At 45.8% G+C, this 20,291-nt stretch overlaps 1 protein-coding gene across 16 annotated transcripts in view; it reads left to right on the top strand.

Annotated features, from left to right (window-relative positions):
* ZNF366 (zinc finger protein 366) overlaps positions 1–16,680 on the top strand; it is a 67,386-nt gene extending 50,706 nt beyond the window's left edge. For all 16 annotated transcript variants that reach the window (XM_027604564.2, XM_027604551.2, XM_027604563.2 and 13 more), the window contains 3 exons: positions 206–397; positions 9,013–9,187; positions 12,438–16,680. In XM_027604564.2, coding sequence (XP_027460365.2) covers positions 206–397; positions 9,013–9,187; positions 12,438–12,985 — 915 coding nt within the window. In that variant the 3' untranslated portion in view covers positions 12,986–16,680. The remainder of the gene's footprint in view (positions 1–205; positions 398–9,012; positions 9,188–12,437) is intronic.
* The last annotated feature ends 3,611 nt before the right edge of the window (positions 16,681–20,291 follow it).

The following is a 20,291-nucleotide window of genomic DNA, read 5'->3' as shown; positions in this document are numbered from 1 at the left end:
TTTCAGAAAACAAAAAAGATTATGTAATCAACACTTTTCAAGAAAACATCAGTTAACAAGGCTAGTGCCACACTATTTGGGACTCAGCATCTGTCACCAAGCTCTTCATGGACTTGTGTGGCAAAGAGAAAAATGAAGACTGTAATTCTGATGAAAGCATGTTACCTGCTAACCACAGCATTTTTGGAATCTTGCTTCCCTCCAGGGCGTGAAGGAGCACAAATGTGGGATCTGTGGACGGGAGTTCACTCTGTTGGCCAACATGAAGAGACACGTGCTGATCCATACCAACATTCGTGCCTACCAGTGTCACCTCTGCTACAAGAGTTTTGTGCAGAAACAGACCCTCAAGGCACACATGATCGTCCACTCTGACGTGAAGCCTTTCAAATGCAAGGTGGGCAGTGGGCCCCGGGAGGGATGCAGGTGGGGAGGACTCAGAGGGTTGTGCTAATGCCCTGTGGGGGAGAATCTCCAGGAGACTTTCTACGGTGTCATCAGGTGGGGTCACTGAGGCTGTGGCCAACCCCCGGCCCATCTGCAGCTCTGTTCCTCTTTGCACCACCTACGCTCACACCAGCCCTTCGCTGGTCCCTGAGAATCTTGCCCTGTTTGTCTCACTGAGTGTAGAGGGGAGGACGCAGCCAGTAGGGGAGGTCTGAGGATGGAAGGCCCATTTGGGGAATGAGGTGGTTAAAGGACGAAGGCGATGTGGAGAGTTCCCATTCCAGAAAGGAGCAATCGGGTATAGTCCTCTTCTCCTTACAAGCCAATAAGTAGAATAGAGAAAGGAGTCATAGAGGCTTCTAGCACTGCCCCTCCTGTCTCATACCACCCCCCTTGCCCTCCTGACACTTGGCCTGAGCCGTGTAATTTGAGGGCAGTTCTCCCAGGCAAGATGAATGAGATTCTGAGGTTAGCCCCTCTGATGAACTTAGAAATGCTTGTTTGGGTCAAGGAATAACTGTGAGCACGGTCATCTGAAGTGTTTCTCCTTTGTTCCTAAGTACCATGGAGTGCAAGGATTGAGCATCTTCATTAAAATGTCTGTATCAGGTTAACCTGGTTGGATTTTTATTGTATCAGCGGAGATAACGTGGGAACTGGAGATCTGTAAAACTCAATGCAATGACTGGTATTACTTAAAATGCTTGGGCTTTCCAGACTGTTCCCCTCTCCTCCCGTCCCCTCCCCACATTGTTTCCCTTCTCTACCTCCAGAGTGAGAAGGAATCTTGCCGGGGATTGGGTAGTTTAATTCAAGGAATGTACAGGCACGTGTCATCCCCATCGTGAAGAGAGGGCTGAGGGCGAATGAAAGGGGAACCCCACCTTCAGTTAGAGCCTCTCTGTTTGAAATGGAAGCCTTCCTTCTTGGTTACTGCATGTCTGATAGGGTCCCGATGATATGCTCTGTGCATCCGAGGGGCTGTTCCTGCTTTAAACCCTCTACAGCATGTCCCCTGTCCCCCCCCTCCCCACTTGAAGGAACCCCCCGTGAAGCTAACTGCTTTCCTGTGTTGGCCACTCCTGGACGGGGTGAGAGGGGTCAGGAACCAGAGCTTCCCTAGACCTGTATGAGCATTCTCTGGAGGTGGGGGAGGGAGGTTTCTCCCTCCAGCCCTTTCCTGCCACCCACTTGTGTTTCCCCTCCTTTCCTTCAAGTTCCCAGTGGTTTGAAAGTCAATTTATGTCCATCTTGAGTCATCTGAGCCAAAGGGGGAGGAAGCTGCATGCACATGGGGCTACAGAATTCACAGTGCCTGGTGCAAAATGAAAATGTGAGGCCGCTTGTTCAAACATCATTAAGAATTTCAAGGTGTTAAACTCAGGACCCTTCTGAGTTGGGGCCTGTGTGACTGCGCTGGCCACGTGTCTGTGAAGCCGGCCCTGGCTGCACGAGTCTGTGGAGTCCATATCCCACCTCTTTGTTCTCTTGTTAGGCACCCTTGATTTCCTTCCCACTTCCCACTTGAGCCCGGGGGTTTGCTGTCTCCTACAGTGGGGGTGTAAACAGATGCTGTCAGTCACTCCCCATGTGTTACACTGAGTGTACTCTTGGGCTTCGAGCACGAACTGTGTTTTTTATCTGATCAACTGGTGGTGGAACATGTACCTTGTTAAAACACGAAGGGAGCCATGCTTGCCGTCCCTTCCACACCTGTCCAGTCCAGCCAACTGCCACTTCCACCTCATCAATTCAGGTCCAGAAGTAGTGATTAAACCAGGCAGAAAATATCTCTGAAACAAGGGATATGGCAGGGAGCAGAGCCGATACAGGAAAAGGGCTTGCAGGTTGGGTTTGATCTGGGGACATAGGGGCAGTTCTTTGTGCCTACCTCAAGGGCCTTGGAACGGCCTGGAGAATTTCTTGGGCCAGGTGGTATCTGAGGGTTTAGAAGTTTCCCTCTGGTACCAGTGCACAGAAGACTGCACATTGTAGTGCAACCTGGGCCCAATGATCAGTGAGCCAGCTTTGCCCAATGCTTTGTGGGCATTGGGCATCCACCATCCACCCCAATGATAGTGTACCATACAGGGCTCAACAGGTGCCTGAGGTTCCACTTTGTGGCTCAGAAACTCAATTTGACCTCTCCTTGAGGGTGCATTAGGCTCTGTATGTGGGCTCACACCACCAGATTGCAGGATGAAATGCCAGCTCTGAGACGATGCACAGTTTATATTCTTCAGTGGCAGATGGGCCTGTTGCAGGAATTGGACGAGTCATCTGCAAAGGCCACCTTTCCCTGGTGGAAGGGTTTTCCCAGAAGACCACACTATGGGTCAGGAGGCTGCCTAGGAGAGTGTATCTATCATTAAAAAAAACAAGTGGCTGTTGAAAGGTACTTTTGTCAAGCAGGTGGCCCTTCTCCATTCTTAGACATTTCTGAAACAAGGACAGGTGTCAGTCATCTCACTGAAGAGCCCTCTGCCGCCAGGGAGGTGCCAGAAGCATCTCCCTGTCCCCATCTCCCTGCCAAGTGCTCCCCTGCTTGGTGTGCTCTTTGTATCATCACCCTTCTTCATTTCAAAGGAATTTCAGCACATGTCTGCATTTACAGAGTATGTGACAGGGCTCTTTGTGTTTGTAAACTAGCTCCAGATCCCACTGTAGGATGGGCCATCTCAAGATAGTGTCCCTGTGGACTTTGCTCCCCATCAGTTGTCATTGTGGATTCTTGGAAATCTGGCCCTGAGTGGAGGTTGATGGGACTTTGGGAGTTGGGTACGGAATGGAGGGCCATTTGCTCATCACTACAAAATTCACAGTCAATCAGAAATGAGTCACAGGCTGACTGCATAGCGATGTTGGAGAAGAGGCCCAAAAACTCAACCCAAGCTTTATTGTGGGTAACAGGGAGGAGATGTTCCCTTTACATGATTGACATGGCTGGAAAAGGAGGCAGACCTTGCTTCAGTCATGTTCCAAGAGTTAGCTCTGTCTCTTTGACCCAAAACCTTGTAAAAAGGGGAGATTGCTTAAGTAACAGATTCTACTTTCTTGGGTTTCTCACCACTAAAAATCCTTCCTAACCTAAAGCCCTCCCCCCCTCCAAGCCCCATTGCAACATGGACTGGCTCTCTCTGGCCCCATGCTCAGTGGAAACAGCTGTCCACAGCAAGCAGAAACATTCACTCACTGTGAGATTAAGCATTAACAATAGGATGGAAAATTAGAGGAGAGGAAAGGTTTCCATTCTATATTTCTTTTTTTTTCTCAAAAAAAAAAATTACTGCCCTTCTGGGCTCTTTTGCTATTGGCTCCACTTCTGGACTCCCTGCTTCTTGGAGCCAGCTGGAGGATCTCCAAAGACCTGCGCCTGTAGACTTAAGCCATGTTTCAGAAATATGCTTCCCAGATTCTGCGTAAGCACGCAGGGGTTGATTTGGATGCTATCCTTGTAGCAGCCACACTCCATAATAGCAAAGAACCAGCTGCCGTCTTTGGGAAACCTGTCCAGGAAAAGCAGCCATCCAGAATTTCCGGGACAAATTCTCCTTTGAGATGGGTGAAGCCGGGAGCTGCCTAAGTTATGAATCACCAGGTCATCTGCAGCCTCGTCTGAGGCAGAGGCCCGAAGGCGGAGGGCAGAGCTGATAGAAGAGGATGAGGTCTCCTTGGAAAAGGTCCCACCACCTTTGCCACAATGGCTTTGCTTGGCACTCCAGCTCTTGGATGCCCTATGGGGGACAAACCGGCTGGGGCCTGTGAGGGGCCCAGAACTTTGGGTCTGGGCTCTCAGGCTGGCATGGAGGGGGTTAAGGCAGTGACCAGATAGCAGCCTTTTGGCAGTAAAGCCCTCCTCAGCAGAAGGAAGGATATAACTGTATGAACTGCCTGCTTAACAATGCCTCACATGTCCCCAGGGGCCCTCCTGCAAATAGATTTCATCTTGCTTTCTCTTGTACTTTTCAAAGCTTCCTGTTTTCTCACGGTCCTTTTGGACAGTTTACAGTCTCTCTCTCTCCCTCCCTCCCTCTCCCTTTGAGGAAAGGAACACCCTTCTTATTAAAAAGAGAGAGAGAGAGAGAGAAGAATGTAAGGGAAGGGCAGTTTAGCAGAGGCCATTCTCCTCGGCTGCAGGCTTCAGCTCTTTGACCTTTTCTCCTAGAATAGGAAAACACAGGCTTCCTGGTGCATCTCAGTCCTCAGGCTCAGATGAGGCTGGTTGGCACGAAGCGGCGTGCCTCTTCTTGGCTCTGTGGGCCTCTGGCCAGGGCTGCCTGCTGCCATCCCCCAGTCTCTTCACAAAGCTGGCTTCTCGGTGTGGCTGGCCGGCCCCGTTGTCACTGCAGCTCACGCAAAGTGCCTGAGGTGCCTCCAGGCCCTGGACAGTGAGGGGCGGGGCAGGAGGAGGCCAGAATTCAGAGTGAAGGGCTTCGGCCAGCTATTTAAAGGGCTGAGGACTGGGTTGCCGCATAAAGGGCTTTCCCAAAGGCTGCAATTCGGGATGCATCTTCTCTTTCCAACCACATTTCTTAGTGCTGGGTCAGGCACAACTCCTTCCATTTCTGTACGCCTCAAGTGACCTGGCAAGTATTTGCTCAAAGGATTCCTTACTTCATCCTCCCTTTAATATTTCCTCCAAATAATTTGGTTTAAAAAGCACTCTTATCTGTAAAGATCTTTCTATTTCCAGATTGTAAAGGAGTCTACTATGTACACGGTAATGATAATAATAAGAGCTAATATTTATTGAGCTCTTACTATTTGGCAAGACCTTTGCATGAATTATCTTATTTGATCCTTACAACAACCTTCATAAGAAACTATTATCATTGACATTTTACAGAAGAGAAAATGGAGCAAGTTCTCTATCCTTTTGGGCTCTCAGCATCACCTCTCTGCTCTGCTATTTCCAAACCTAATGATTCGTGCAACCCACTTTGAAAGGACAGTTCAAAACATTTGTTCCAATTTTCTATTAAATGTTGAGGTCCCCCTCCATTTAAAAAGTAGGCATAAAAGTGTGTCTTTGATGGAGAAGCTGAGATTTAATGTCAGAGGCACACGAATACCCCTCATTAGAGCAACTGAGAGTTCAGGAGGGGCAGACTGGTTGAGATGACCATCTGCACCATGACATCTGAGACTTCACCATTCCATTAGCTTCCTGTATCCCCCGACAGCCACCTTAATTTAATCCCCACAGACCTTGGCAGGAGATGATTCAGCAAGTCTTGACTTGGGTAAGCTCTTAGCCTTACACCTCATGATTATAGGGGCCTTGACATAGACTGACTGCTTTCCCCAGGAGAAAAAACTAGCATTTTGGTGATCCCTCCCAACTCTTCTTCTTCCTTCCGGTCTACTTCCCTTTCTCTATTATAATGAGTCTTCCTGAAGCTCACATCTCAAACCCTACCCGAGGGGGCCATCTTTAATTCACCCAGTTCTCTTTCTCTGGCCTCTCTTCAGTAACAGTGACTGAGAGGTCTCTCTCTGAATTTCACAGACATAAAATATCTTCTACTATGTGGATAGCCCTGTGCTTGATATTGAGGTTGGCCACAAAGAAAAGGAAGGTAGCCCTTGCATTTCAGAAGATAACCTAGGGTTCCTTTTAGTGCCCCAAACATCTTTCAGAGTTAACACACCTTCGTTCAACCCTGCAAAAGCTTTCCATTGGTTGGTCCAGCAGGCTACCATAAACCATGAGGGATAACTCTGATATATAAAAAATAAATTTTACCAATAGCACAAAAATAAGTGTCCTCTACCAGTCACCTTCTGATAATATAGCTGACCAGTCATGCCCTACAGTGGACCTTCCCTAAAGCCATATGCTTTGACTTCAGGGGACAATATCATTTTAATGTCCTGATGTACTCATGTACCACTAAAAATGTCTCATGATTTTCAGGAGTGAATGAATTGAGTTAGAAAAACATTATATTAGAAAAATACACACTGGGCTATGTTAAAGGATCATAAAATGTGGCTTGTCTAAAGCTAAGAAAGAATCCGGAAATTACTTACCAGTAGCCATTCTGATGTGTGCACACATCTCTGTGTGTTGGAGTGGGGGTGGGGTAGGGAAGGGGAAAGGGAAGTGGGACCTTGGGGCAGGTGAACTGCACGACCCCTCTGACCTCCAAGTCATAGCAGCTGTGGCAACAGCAAATAGTTGGTCATTAGCACAGCTGTGATCACTGTGTTGCCTATGATCTAAGGTGGAATAGAGTGCCTGAAACTACTTAATGAAGAGAAGTCATTCTGTATCAAAACAAAAACAAATGGCACCTTATACATCCTTCAAGGTTTGGCTAAAATTCCATCTCCTTTATAAAAACTGTTTCAGACAAGTCCAGCTTCTAATACCTTAGCAAGTAGAGGTAATACCTAAAAGTAGAATCTCTCCTTTACAGGAGCCAAGTAAAGAAGGCACCCATCTCTTCAATTCTGTCTGGTTTAAACTACCACGAGACCCATCCAAGCCTGGACTAGCGCAGTAGTCTGATCTTGCAGCCTCCAGCTCCTCTCTTCCCATGTGTCTTGTGCTTAACCACCCAGGGCTTCTGCTGTTTTCAGATCTTTTGCTGCAACCTCACTCCAAATAATCAGGAAGCACCCCACAAACCGAATGAGATATACTTTTTCTAAAATGAATCATGAGTGGAAATACCTAATGTAGAATCTCTAGATTCAAAGCTTTCTTTCCCCCTTAGTCAGGATGGAGAACTGGATAAACTAAGCTAAGCTAATAAATAATACTGTACCAGAACTTCCACACATGTGCAAAGCTGAGTCACAGATTGATTCATCTTACTAAATCGTCTCTATTGAGAATAAAAGAAAGCAAGTATCCATCCCACACGTAGGGCTTCTCCCCAGGACATTAAAATTAGACCAACACTCTCAGCCTTTTCACTCTTGGGTCACCTTTTCCACATGAATGTGGTGTGCAGGTGCTCTGAATACTGAGTGTGGGACACCAGTATGCCAAATTCATTCTTGCCAGTAAGGAAGTAAAAAGGGAAAAAAGTACTTAACACCCCCAAATATGAATCATTTAAAAATACAGAACCAATTATTCATTATCCATGCGTGGATTATCTGTGACAAAGTTGTCATCCCAGCTGGCTGCCTCTTACCACCCAGCATTCTTTTCAGCTGGCCTCCCAAGGTCATTGTTTGTTAGGTCTACCCATTCTTCCAGGGCCAGTTAAGTCTCATCTCCAAGGCCACCTAACAGAAACAGTGCCTTCTTTAATAAATATTCAATCCAGGATCCCCAACACTGTCCCTGAAAATCTCTCTCCATGAGAAAGGAAAACTGGTGTCAGCCTCAGGGGACACTTACCCTGAGTCCTGTCTCCAAGCCATCTTTCCCCCCATCTCACTGCCCTCACGACATGGGCCTCTGAGGTTGGGGAGGGAAGGAAGATGTTCCTTCTTAACACTCTGGCCTTAGCACACACAGAAAACCCTTCTTTCTATTCTTCCCAGCACAGCTGAGGGAGGGCTGGATTCTCTAAACTCTGCTCTGCTAGGGCTTGGGGACGAGAAAAGGAAGGAAAAGACCCAGAGCAGCAGATTCTGTTTTCCACCTTTTGCACCTGCATAAATTGCCTTCGAAAAGGCAGTTCAGTTCTTTCAAAAGAAGTTGGAGAACCACTGTTCTGATCCATCATGCATCTGCACTTTGTTGGAAAAAGAAATGACAAAACAACAAAAAGAAAGAAATGAATAAAACATGTTTACTTTTTGTATAGCTGAGATAATATTTTTCAGTACTTCAAATCTCTGCCCATAGAGAAGACATATTCCTTCCTTTAGCTCTCTCTTTGTTCTTTCTAATTTTGACATCCATCCCAAAAATAAGCAAATTAAAAAATTAGAAACACATTGCACGATACAGTCTAACAAAAGAGTTATGTTGAAGGGACACAAGATGGTGTGGTGGTTTACCATGTGGCTTCTGGTGTCTAGTGGCCTTAGATCATTATCCCAGCTCCAGTACCCATTAGCTGTGTACCTTGGCCAAGTGCCTTAATCCCTCATTTTGTCCATCTGTAAAATGGGGGTGATAACAGCACCCATCTCATGGAATTGACGTGAGAATTAGATGTGACACTCCATGGCAGACTTAAGACAGTATCTTCCATGTTATAATGCTCCATAGATATTAAACAAGTAATCATATACTTACGATTAAAGTGAAACACACTTTGAACCATTGCTTTTCACATCAGCCTTTCTCCTTTTCTACAACTTGCATTCAACTGAAGCTGAAATAGGTCTGCAAGTTTTGCCTTGTGTTTAAAAATCACTGTGTAATAGGAACACAATCTCATGAGTCCATTCCTACTGGCTCCACCTCTGAGCCTGGGCACAATCCAGGCCCTCCCTGACGTCACTGGGGACATTTCACTTGGAGGCTGCTTAAAATGCCAAGATCCAAACAAAGGAGAAACACATCCATCCTCACATGGGCCTGGGTGTGGGCTCATCTGGGGAGGGCCCACCACCACGAGTAACCTGTCTTATCCTCATCATTGTTTCTGACAGCTGTGTGGGAAGGAATTCAACCGGATGCACAACCTAATGGGTCACATGCACCTGCACTCTGACAGCAAACCCTTCAAGTGTCTCTACTGTCCGAGCAAATTCACCCTAAAGGGGAACCTGACACGCCACATGAAAGTCAAGCACGGGGTCATGGAGCGGGGCCTCCATTCTCAAGGTAATCACTCTTCCAGGAAGCACCCAAGGCTGCTGAGGCCAGTGGATAACAAAAGGGAGCTGAACTTGTTTTTAGGGGGCTTTACTTTAGGGGCTATACCTGTAGTTGAAAAGGGATCAGAATTTTCAAGACCACAGCAGAGGAAAAGGAAGAGTCTTACAATGTTACCATAACAAATAGAATGCTAATATCTGAAGGTAGTGCATAAAAGTGAATTATAGAGGAGAAACTGGAATATCCAAATGACGCCCGTCAGTACTGTTATTAGTTTTTGCTCCAGACACCACATCAGGTGTCCTGTCTCCTTTAATCTTTAAACAACTCAAGGCGAGGGGCGCCTGGGTGGCTCAGTCAGTTGGGCGGCTGCCTTCGGCTCAGGTCATGATCCTGGGGTCCTGGGATCGAGCCCTACATCCAGCTCCCTGCTCGACGGAGAGCCTGCTTCTCCCTCTCCCTCTGCCTGCCACTCTGCCTATTTGTGCTCTCTATCTCTCTGTCAAATAAATAAATAAAATCTTTTAAAAAAATAAACAACTCAAGGCGAGAGGAACTTCTATTACCTCCATTTTACAGATGGGATAACTGAGGCTTCAAGATCCTGATTTTCCCAAAGCTGCTCAACTCAAAAGTGGCAGAGTCAAGATTTGAACACAGACCTTCCTGACCCTAAAGCCCTTAGTGGATCTTTTTCATCACACTGCTGTTAAAGGACGTGTGATTTTTCTTTCCTTTCTAAAAACCAGGTCTGTAAGCTCCGCATTAGCAGAAGTATATCTGTAGCAGGCCAGGGCTCCTTGTGTTTACAACCAGATGCACCCAGGGACAGTTTTCCTGCCTGGTGGGGCTAATTGGCCCATATGCAGAGCACAGGCTGCTGCCTCCCCCCACTGAGTCCTCACTGAACTGGTAAAAAGATCTTGCCTCTTCCATTTTCTCAGTCCCAGGGCCCTTAGCTGTGAAGAGTTTAGGTTCCCGATCCACTAAATTCAGCAGGTTGCTCTTTAGTCACTTAAACAAGCAGGCAAGAGATGCACCTCTATCCCAAACAGCACGCTACGTGCTGCCAGAGAGACCAGGGAAGTGAGACCATCTTTGCTCCCTGGAAGGTCCGTGTGCGGGGAGAGCAGACACACACTGAGGTAACTTACAAAACCCTGTGAACTGCTGTTTTCTGATGCTGGTGTGATTAAAGCGCAGTGCCATGCACTCTAGAAATACTATTATTTGTGCCCACAACTTCACAAAGTAGCCTGTGTTATTCCCATTTTATGTAAGAGGAGACAAAACCAAGAGACGTTATAAACTGTTCGATGTTATACACCAAATCTGAAGGCAGAACTGGGACTCCAACTCCAGAATTTCTGAATGAAGCCGGTGCCCACTACACTAGGTGAACACGTGGGGTGATCTGTTCTTGTTGGCCGCTTCTCCTACCCTTCTCAGAGAGCTGGTCAAATAGGCACACGTATTCATAAATACGACATACACGTATACCCACAGCATGAAACAGAATGATTATAGTTTTCCTATTTTTCACGGCACCCACTGAGCTTACACTGCTCCTGAGTGACAGGGAGCTGTGGTCATCACAAAACAAAGCCTAGAGTTTATGCAAAAGCGCTGAAAAATTCTGGTAAAAAATAAAAGCCGTTTTCTTTCCCCGAGATTGGTTTTCTCCTGAATTATTCTTTGCATCTCTAGTTGCCTGAGCTAATTTCCAACATAGGCCTGGATTTTTCCGGAATAGGTGAAGTTGCTCAATTGCTGTGGCTGGGGACAGAAGGCACTGAGGAGACAGTCCTCCACTTGACAGCCTACCCTGGTCATCGTGTCTTACCCCACATGGGGGCTCAAATCCTAAAAGGCACCTAATGACTCTGTCATTCTTCTGGAAAAATAAAGAGCATCATATATATCAGAGAGATGCTTTGAAAGTTAACAGGCTTTCAACAATTTTAATGTTTTCATCTACAGAAGGTGTTAGCACTTTTTCACTCTAGTGTTTGAAATGGCTCAAAAATCATGACTCAGATTAAAAAGATCCTCCCTGTGCCCCTTATGTGATTAAAGCTATAGACAGCTTCATTGCCTGACAATAGCATAAGGTAGGCTGACTTGGACCTTTACCTCCTTTATGTGCCCCCACCCTGGAAGCCTGATTGTTCCCACCTTCTCCCCAGGGCCTGACTGGGGGTTCACCAGAACCAGAGACCTTCAAGATCAAATCAGGCAGAGTGTTACCATGCGTTTGTTGGCTCCTGAAAAGTCCCTCCCTGCAGGGCCCTCAAACTGAAACTAAAAGTGAGACCCTTGCGCATGGCTGTGCCCAACAGCAGGGATACTTGTGGTTGGACACAGGGGCTTTGGATCTCTTTGTGCCCTCTCTATCTGTGCTTAGGGGCCCGGTATGGGGTGGCCTTCTTGGCCCCAAATGGTAAATATAATTTTTTCAAGATGAAAATACCTCTGTTATGGTTTTGTTTTTTCTTATGGTAAAATATATGCTCACTGAAAATAATAAGAAATATATTAGAAATGAAAAGAAAAATGTTAGAATCACCTAATGTTTGAGATTTTGACATAAATTCTTCCAGATATTTTTTGATAAAGATAGATAAAATCGGGACGGTACTATAAATATATATGATAAATATGTTTTTTACTTAAAATATATAGAATACCTTTTTATGACTATTAGTAGGTCTCTACATCTTCTACATGTGGTTCATTGTATTATTTAAGTAAACCTCTATCATTTCAGTTTCACTGTAAAAAAAAAATGTGATGAGCATCCTTATACATTTTGTGCACCTGTATGACTATTTTCATAGTTTAAATTCTCAATTGTATAATTGCTCAGTCAGAGCTATGCTTATTTTAAGCTTTTGGTACATGTTGCCAGATTTACCTTAAAGGAGTTCTACTGATGTAAACTACGTTTGTGACAAGGCCCATCTCTCCGTAGCCTTACTGGGAATTTATTTTCATTTTTTATTTTCATTTAATTATTTTTTTGAAGTAGGCTTCACACCCAGCGTGGAGCCAACACAGGGCTTGAACTCACGGCTGTAAGATCAAGAGCTGAGCTGAGATCAAGAGTCAGATGCTTAACCAACTGAGCCACCCAGGCGCGCCTGGGAATTTGTTTTTAAAATGTAAAATGAAACTATACTAAATGGCCCTGGGTACCATACAGTGACCCATTTTCACAGCTATTCCTGGGGCCTGAATATTGCTTTTGCTCTCACAGGTTTTGGAAGGGGGAGAATGGCCCTGGCCCCGGCGGCGGGCGTGCTCAGGAGTCTGGAACAGGAGGAGCCCTTTGACCTTTCCCAGAAGCGTGGGGCAAAGGGGCCAGTGTTCCGGTCGGACGGGGAGAGCGCCCGGGGCAGCCCCTGCCACGAGGAAGAGGGGGAGGACACCAGCCGTGAGGTGGGGCGAGACAGCCCGGGCCCGGCCCCGCAGAGCAGGCAGCCCTGCACACCCCATGGTCTACCCGCCCACCCCGAGCCGGCTCCCAGGGCCCTCGAGGACCCCTGTGAGGAGCAAGAGGAGGACGACGATGGGGACAAGCCCCGAGGAGAGCACCAGGAGAGGAGCAAGGGCAGCTGCGGGGCAGAGGGCAGCCCGCAGAGACGATCTGCCCTCAGAGAAGAGCGTCCCCGCCTCAGGGCTCTGCAGAGTGCCCGGCGGGGCCCCTCCTTCTCTGATTACTTGTACTTCAAGCACAGAGATGAGAGTTTAAAAGAATTACTGGAGAGGAAAATGGAAAAACAAGCAGTGCTTTTAGGTATCTAAGTGGACAGTTTTCAAATTGCATTTAGAAAATGAGAACTAGGCAGTTCAAATATAGCTTTCTGCATGAGTTGTCATTTGCTGGAGACTGGCAAATGGTGCAAATCTTTATAAATGGCTCAGACTACATGAGCAGGGATTTGTCCTCAGTCATGTAAACGCTTCTCAGGTCTCTCGTTGGGCCCTTGATTTCTAACACACATGCAGGGTCCTCTTCAGTGCTATTTTATGCATCTTCACTATAATAGACTGTACATATCCTAGATACCTAATTGTAAGCTGATGCCGAGGTGCTTTTAGAAAGTCTATTTTCCTTTGACTAATATGCAATACATGGGGAATTTTCTTTAGTTGCAAAAATATGGTGCTTGACACGTTACCTTATCAATGATGATTTAGTTGAATGTGTGGAAGTTATCATATTTTTCCAGATAGATGAAAACATTCCTAGTTGTATATATGAAAATCACCTTTATTAAATAAGCCAAGACACCAGAAATGACAAGAAGAGTGAGGTATTGAAGAGGATATTCTCAAGTGGTTGCTGCAGATATAAGAGAGAAGTTTAAAAAATATGAATAATTTCAACTAATGAAAAACCAGCAGGACTGAGCTTCCTGCCTGGGTCTGCCTTGTTCTGCTTCAGCTGCCTTCATCGCATGTGGAATTTGGAGCGTATTTTCAGATGGCCCCAAAGTGGTCAGTGTCTGCAGGCTCACCCCTTGTGTCCTGAGCAGAGCTCCCTCCTGGACACCTTGTTCTGAGGCCCCGTGCCCCATAAAAGTAGCTGCAGGAAGAGTTGTCGCCTTACGAGCAGCGGCTTTCTCCTCAGCGCCGGAGCTGGGGGCGTGGTGGGGAAGTCTTGCAATCTGAGTGCTGCTTCTTTAGAATATTAGAATCACCATCAGCTAATTACTGCTAAGGGAGTAGCTGAGGTCAGGCTCCTGCAAAGGGGATGCTGAAGGAAACAGTTTGGGTTTCTGTGGGTACAAGCCCAACTCTGGACTGTGTTCTCAATGCTGCCTGCACAGTAGAATCATCTAGGGGAACTTTTTAAAAAAATGCCAATGCTGAGGCCTCAAGTTCTGAGATTCTGATTTAATTTGGTCTAGAGTGGAGCCCCAACTTTGGTGTTTTTTAAAAGGTTCCCCCTGATGATTCTTCTGTGCAGGAGGATCAAGAAAGACTGACTGGGCTAATAGGGTGGCTCTCTTGGACTCCATGAATATGTGTTTCTGGCTTCAGACTCATTAAAATATGGAGCAGGAGACCTTGAAATCTTATTGCTGACCTAGGGCTTCTTACCTGTTCCGTAAGACCCTCACAAGGACACAAACATACACATGCATGTGCACGTGTGCACACACACACACACACACTCACACACACCGTATAAACACACACTCTTTGTATTAGGAGATGATGCCTGTGATGTTTATGGTCACCTAATATGTTTAAAAATACATAGCCAGCCTACAGTGACTCATTATTTCTTCCTAGATGCTTGAATCATGATTGTAGTGAGTGGCCATGACTGTCATGGGTGGGTTGAACCCAGCCAGTAGGCTTTCCTTAGGCACCGGTGCCAAGTAAAGCAGGGCTCACGGGATGTCGCAGATCTGTGACTGACCATAAGCAGTAACCCTCTGGTACTGTGTCTGTGTTTATGTAAAAACTGCCTCTTGGTTGGTAGTTTCAACTCTTATTTGTAGAGCGAGGTACTGTTTATTGTGTGCTTTCTCTCCTCCTAAAGTTCCAGTACATTTCTTGAGAAGACCTGGCCCGTGTCTGACTGCTGGATGTCAGCTTTTTCTCTTGGCCAAGGTGCTTCCCCCTGAGACTCATTGATTTCTAATCATCCCCTCATGGGCTTTGTCAGTCCCTGACGCATTTCTCCTGCCCCCCCTCGCCTAAAGCTCTTTCCTTCAGCCTCACCACCACCACAAATGCCAAAGCTGTTTGGGTTTCCTACCGCCGCCACCTGTGTCCTGAGGTCAGGCTCCTGCAAAGGGGATGCTGAAGGAAACAGTTTGGGTTTCTGTGGGTACAAGCCCAACTCTGTGCTGGGAAACTGTCCCAAGTCCTCGGAGGGGTGACTTGCCTTCCAGTCATTATTGATATAGCTCATTAGTGCCTTTGATCAAATCATGCAGGAGGCTGGCTGCATGGTCTGTGAGGGCTCCAGCTGTCAGGGTCCCATTACAAGTTCATTCTTTCAGTAGCCCATAGTAGTTGAAGACATACTTCCAGTGTGTTCTGGGTATGCCTCGCCAGAACCAGGAAATCTAGAATAGCAAGCTCTAGTTTTTTCCAACCAAATGAATCATACGGGAATGTTTGAGGATCAAGTTCATGTTGAGATAGAGAGAGTATGGTCTAGAATGGTGGTTTCCAAATTGTGGATCAAGGAGCCAGAGGTCCCTCTTAGGTCCCTCCAAAGCTACTAGAGGAGAAGGAGAAACTCTCAGCCCTCACGCCCACTTCACTCAAAGTGGCTCACATTTCATCTGTTTTTCATGTTAGCCTTCCAAGTAAAATTTCATTTTGAGGGAAAAAAATTCCTAAGAAAAGTAATTTAAAAAGTGTTAGGAAGTGTATTATAAAGCCTGTTTTTAGTTCTTGACTCTGGGTATGAGAGACTTAATTAGATCTAGCCTGATGATAAATATACACTGACTTTGTGAGAATTAAGGCTAAAATCTTGGTTTTGTATGTTGTTGAGTGACGACCATCCTGATTTGCCTGGACCAAGCCTGGTTTATACCTCTGCCCCAAGATAATTGCTAAGAGTATCACCTCAACTCTCAGAAGTATCCCAGTTTGGGAGATAAATTACATGGATACCTCATGTATAAGTGCAGAGCAAAGGAAAGGGTTGGCCAACCTTGCCTACTGGGCTAATTAATGAGAATGCAAACCTGAAGGACAGCACGTGGGGATCACCCTGAGAGAATTGAGGGGTAAAACCGTCCAAGGTTATCAGCATTCTAAGGGCTAGGGCAGAATAACATTCACCTTCTTGTGACACTCTGAAAATAGGTCACTACTGAAAGCTTTCCAGACTTTTGACCGCTGTCACTCTGAAACAGCCAACCGACCAGCCAAGTGGCATATTTCTCTTTTATCCTTTTATTCAGGCCTATGATTACCTCCCTCTTTTTGCCTTCTAATTCCTCTCTCATTCTTTCTTTTTAAAATTTGACTCCCCACTGGCCATGAGACTGAGGCTGACCTTTCATAACCCCACAAGGGTAACTGGTATATTTGTATACGAGTAGCTGCATGAGAAAGTCAATGTGCATACTGTATTTATTAAGCCCTAAAGGCATTTAATAAAATATTAACATCGCATTTTGAATCATGATCTTTGTCTGCTTTGCTGGAACAACATGTAACAGAGCTAACATTTAAAATCCTTTGCATATTTGGACAACATTACACCAAATGTTGATTTTGTACAGAATTCTGGCTTGCTATTTAAATACAAAAACTCCAAGTATGTAGTAACCCAAGTTGTGAATATCGCTTTCTACTTCGGTGAAAAAGCAGTTTACCTGAAAATAGCATGTAACCTATATTTTGTTAATTTAAGCAAATAAAGACATGTTGAAAAGGCTGAGTTAATTATTTGCAAATACCTGAAATTTTGCTAGGAAACTACCATTGTCAGTGTCTCGCTCCTGCCCTCATACCTTCTGCCAGAGTAGTTCCCTTTGGGGCTTCAACCCAGGGAGATAGATGTTCGATTCTCCCTGCCTCAAGGTTTCAGAAAGGATTCATGAAGCTCAGACCATCTGCAGCGGGGGTGACACTTTCCTCATCTTTTTCTTTCCCATTCAGAAAAACTAGTTCTGGAAGGGTGTCATGAGGAAGTGGGAAGTGAGCAGCAAGATTGCCTTACTCTGTGTCAAGTTCTTTGTAGGATAAAGTTGAACTAAGAGGCCATGTACCATACTGGGCATGAGCATAGGTACTGGTATCAGGTTCCTGGGTTCAAAGCCCAACTCTATTCCTTGCAATCTTTGAGACTGTGACCAGTTTGTGAATCTCTCTGTGCCTCCGTTTCCTCACCTGTGATAATGGGGTTCGGAACCTTCCTCACCAAGTTTTGTTTTTTTTTTAAGATTTTATTTATTTATTTGACACAGAGAGAGATAGCGAGAGCAGAAACACAAGCAGGGGGAGTGGGAGAGGGAAAAGCAGGTTTCCCGCCGAGCAGGGAGCCAGATACGGGGCTCAATCCCAGGACCCTGGGACCATGACCTGAGCCGAAGGCAGACACTTAATGACTGAGCCACCCAGGCGCCCCCTCACCAAGTTGTTTGTAGGTTAATATATGCAAGACACTTGAAAAGTGCCTGGCTCATGGTGCACGCTATGTGAGAATTTGCCATTATCGTCACCAACAAAGTGGCCAGAAGACAGAACACTCAGCTCTCCCTTCTCAGCTCACAACGCTGTGTCGGCATGGAAAGTCACCATTTCTGAGAAGGCTTCCCTTTTAAACATCATACACCACTCTACACCATGCATGGTGCTAGGTGATCACACACTTGATTTTATTCAAACCTCACACAACCCTGAGAGGCAAATTTTATTTCCATTTTACTGATGAAGAAATGGAGGATCGGCAGAGTGAAATAAGTTGCTCCAAACGACCTAGTTAGCAAGTTCCTCATTTGCCACCAAAGCATGTACCAGTTTGGGTTCTTTGGGAGTAGATGATGAGATAAATCTGGGTGCAAGATGTTTTCCAGGGATTAGAACCAGTGAAAAGAAAGGGGCGGAAAGAAGGCTGAGTAAAGAGAGGACAAACTGTGTGTGATGCTGGCCTGCTAAGCCTCACTCAACACAGCAGGTAGCTCATGGCAAGGATTGCCCATCAGAGTTGTGCCATGTTGAGCAGAGATGCCCGGGCCTTTGCACACACCCCCTTGCTCAGTCACCAGGTATGGGCTGCCCTAGAAAGGGCACGACCTCAGGACGGTGTGACTCTGTAGCAGGGACAGACCCTGAAGGAGCCAGTGGCCAGAGGTTGTCTACTGACTGACGGCTCGATACAAGTCCTTCCTTGAAGAGACACTGCTTGACTCATCCCTTGTCTACCACAGTCCACCCCTTGTATGACTCCAGTCCACTTGTTCATGTACGTTCATGGAACATCTCCTCCAGGATACCAGTGGGCCTCTCTTTCTGAAGGAAAACTTAGAAGAGGAAGATGAGTGGGAAAAACTTTAGCCCCCACTACTGTAATTAGTCTAGGAGACATAGCCAATACTCATCTTCTCCTTCCTCCACTACCTGTCTGGATCCCTGTCACCATCAGATACCACCTCTGCCAGTCTCAGAACCTGCCAACACCTTGATCTTGAAATTCCCAACCTCCAGAATTGTGAGAAATAAGTGTTTATTGCTAAAGCTACCCAGTCTATGGTATTTTGTTATAGCAGCCCAAGTGGACTAAGACACATGCCCTTTTCAGAATGAAGTTTCTATATTTATTCATTTGTAGTCACAAGTAGGAAAGGAGGAAGTACCAAAAGAAACCCAAATGGGTGATCTGGGTTCCACATGTATTCCTCCATGACCCATTTTGTAACCACAGCCTTCTCCCTCCGGATGATTAGGTTGATCACCTCTGCCCAAATGGTGACTCCATTCCTTATCTGCTGGTTCCTGGAGACAAGGAACAAAAAATGCCCAGATAGCAGCTGTAGCTTCTAATTCAATGGTACCCTCGCTGTATCCCCAGGTGAAAGTGTATCCCTTTTTGAGGATGAGAATCTCTAACCCCACAGAACCCAGAGTGCCAGGGATGAGAAGTGTAACAGTGTGTTACTGTGAGTATTGACAAGGTGGGGGGGCCCACTCCTGTCTCTACCGTTGGAAGTATGGGTCTGTCCCTATGACAAAGAAAACCACTGGATCTTTAAGATGAAAAGGACTCAATATAGTCAACTTCTCACTAAGTGACTGGTCGATCGTCCAGAGCAATGGTGCCGTATTGGAAGGTCAGCATCAGTCTTTGTTGCTGGTGTGTTGGATATTCAGCAGCGATAAGAGTTCGATCAGCCTTGGTAAATGTACTTTACGCTATTGGCGCATGTGTAGCCTCCATATCTATCACTGTGGCTACTTCATACGTTTTTTGTTTTGTTTCGTTTTGTTTAGCACTGGAGTGGCTGTTGATAGACGGATGAAGTCAACTGGCAAGGTCATTGTCTGCCTGATTTATTAATTTCTCTTTCATGATGCATGCAACCTGGTGGATGTTAACATGTGATACCATGATTTTCATTCTTGTGTTCACTCTCATATGTCCATCCACCCTACAAAGAGAATAATAGTGAATACCTACTTTAATTAGAGTGATCAGGAATTGTCTCTCTGAAAAAGTGACATTTAATTTGAGAACTTAAGGATATAAGGAGCCAGCCATATGGGGAAAACCAGGGGAAGAGCATTCCAGACAGAGCAGACAGCATGTGCAAAGGGCTGTTGTATAGGGAACATGGCCAGGGAGAGGAGACAGTGTGGCAGCACACAGCAGGGACAAGAGTGATGTAAGGAGATGCTGACATGGAAAGCCACTGAGCAAGGGGGGTGAAATGATGAGATTTACATGTTCTAAAGCTCATTCTGGCTGTAGTGTGGAAGATGGGTTGGAAGGAAGCCAGGATGATGTTGAGAGACCACTAAGAAGCAGTTTTAATAGTCTGTGAGAGTTAACATTGGCCTTGATTAAGGAGGTAGCAAGGAAGAGTTAGGAGTGGATGGTTCAAAAGCTCTTTTGGGGGTCCAGTTGATTTGTTCTATCGAAGGCTAATCATCATAATAACAAAAATGTATATTTTTCTAAGTGCAAAATAGAATGCCACTTACTACAAAGTCTATCTCCTCACATAATGATAGAAGGGATGAATTAGAGTCTCAGAGCTATCATAAAACCCACGCTCTTTACTCAGTTGGCAAGACAGCATATTTACCAAGTACTGTAGGTAGAATTAAGCCCATCTGGTTTCTTGGGTTTTGTTCTGAGTTATAGTTGCTGATGAAATAAATAGTGAGGACCAAAGAAATCAATGAAGCTTCTCAGACAGAGATCCTCAGAAGGAATGGCAGAACTGAGGACAAATGAGCACACAGTTAGAAATCTGAAAACCAAGGGAAGACGCTAGAACTCCAAGACCACAAGCGAGGCTGCAAAGAGTCCTTTTTGTCTCTGTAGGCCCTGAGGACATCTCTGATGCAGCCGGTAAAATAATGCATGTTAATAACAATGAACTTGCCTGTTTATTCACTAGATGCC

Source organism: Zalophus californianus, chromosome 5 (assembly GCF_009762305.2).
Source record: "Zalophus californianus isolate mZalCal1 chromosome 5, mZalCal1.pri.v2, whole genome shotgun sequence".
NCBI classification, from domain to species: domain Eukaryota; kingdom Metazoa; phylum Chordata; class Mammalia; order Carnivora; family Otariidae; genus Zalophus; species Zalophus californianus.
Note: the sequence above shows the minus strand (reverse complement) of the source record. Positions and strands in the feature narration are given on the sequence as shown.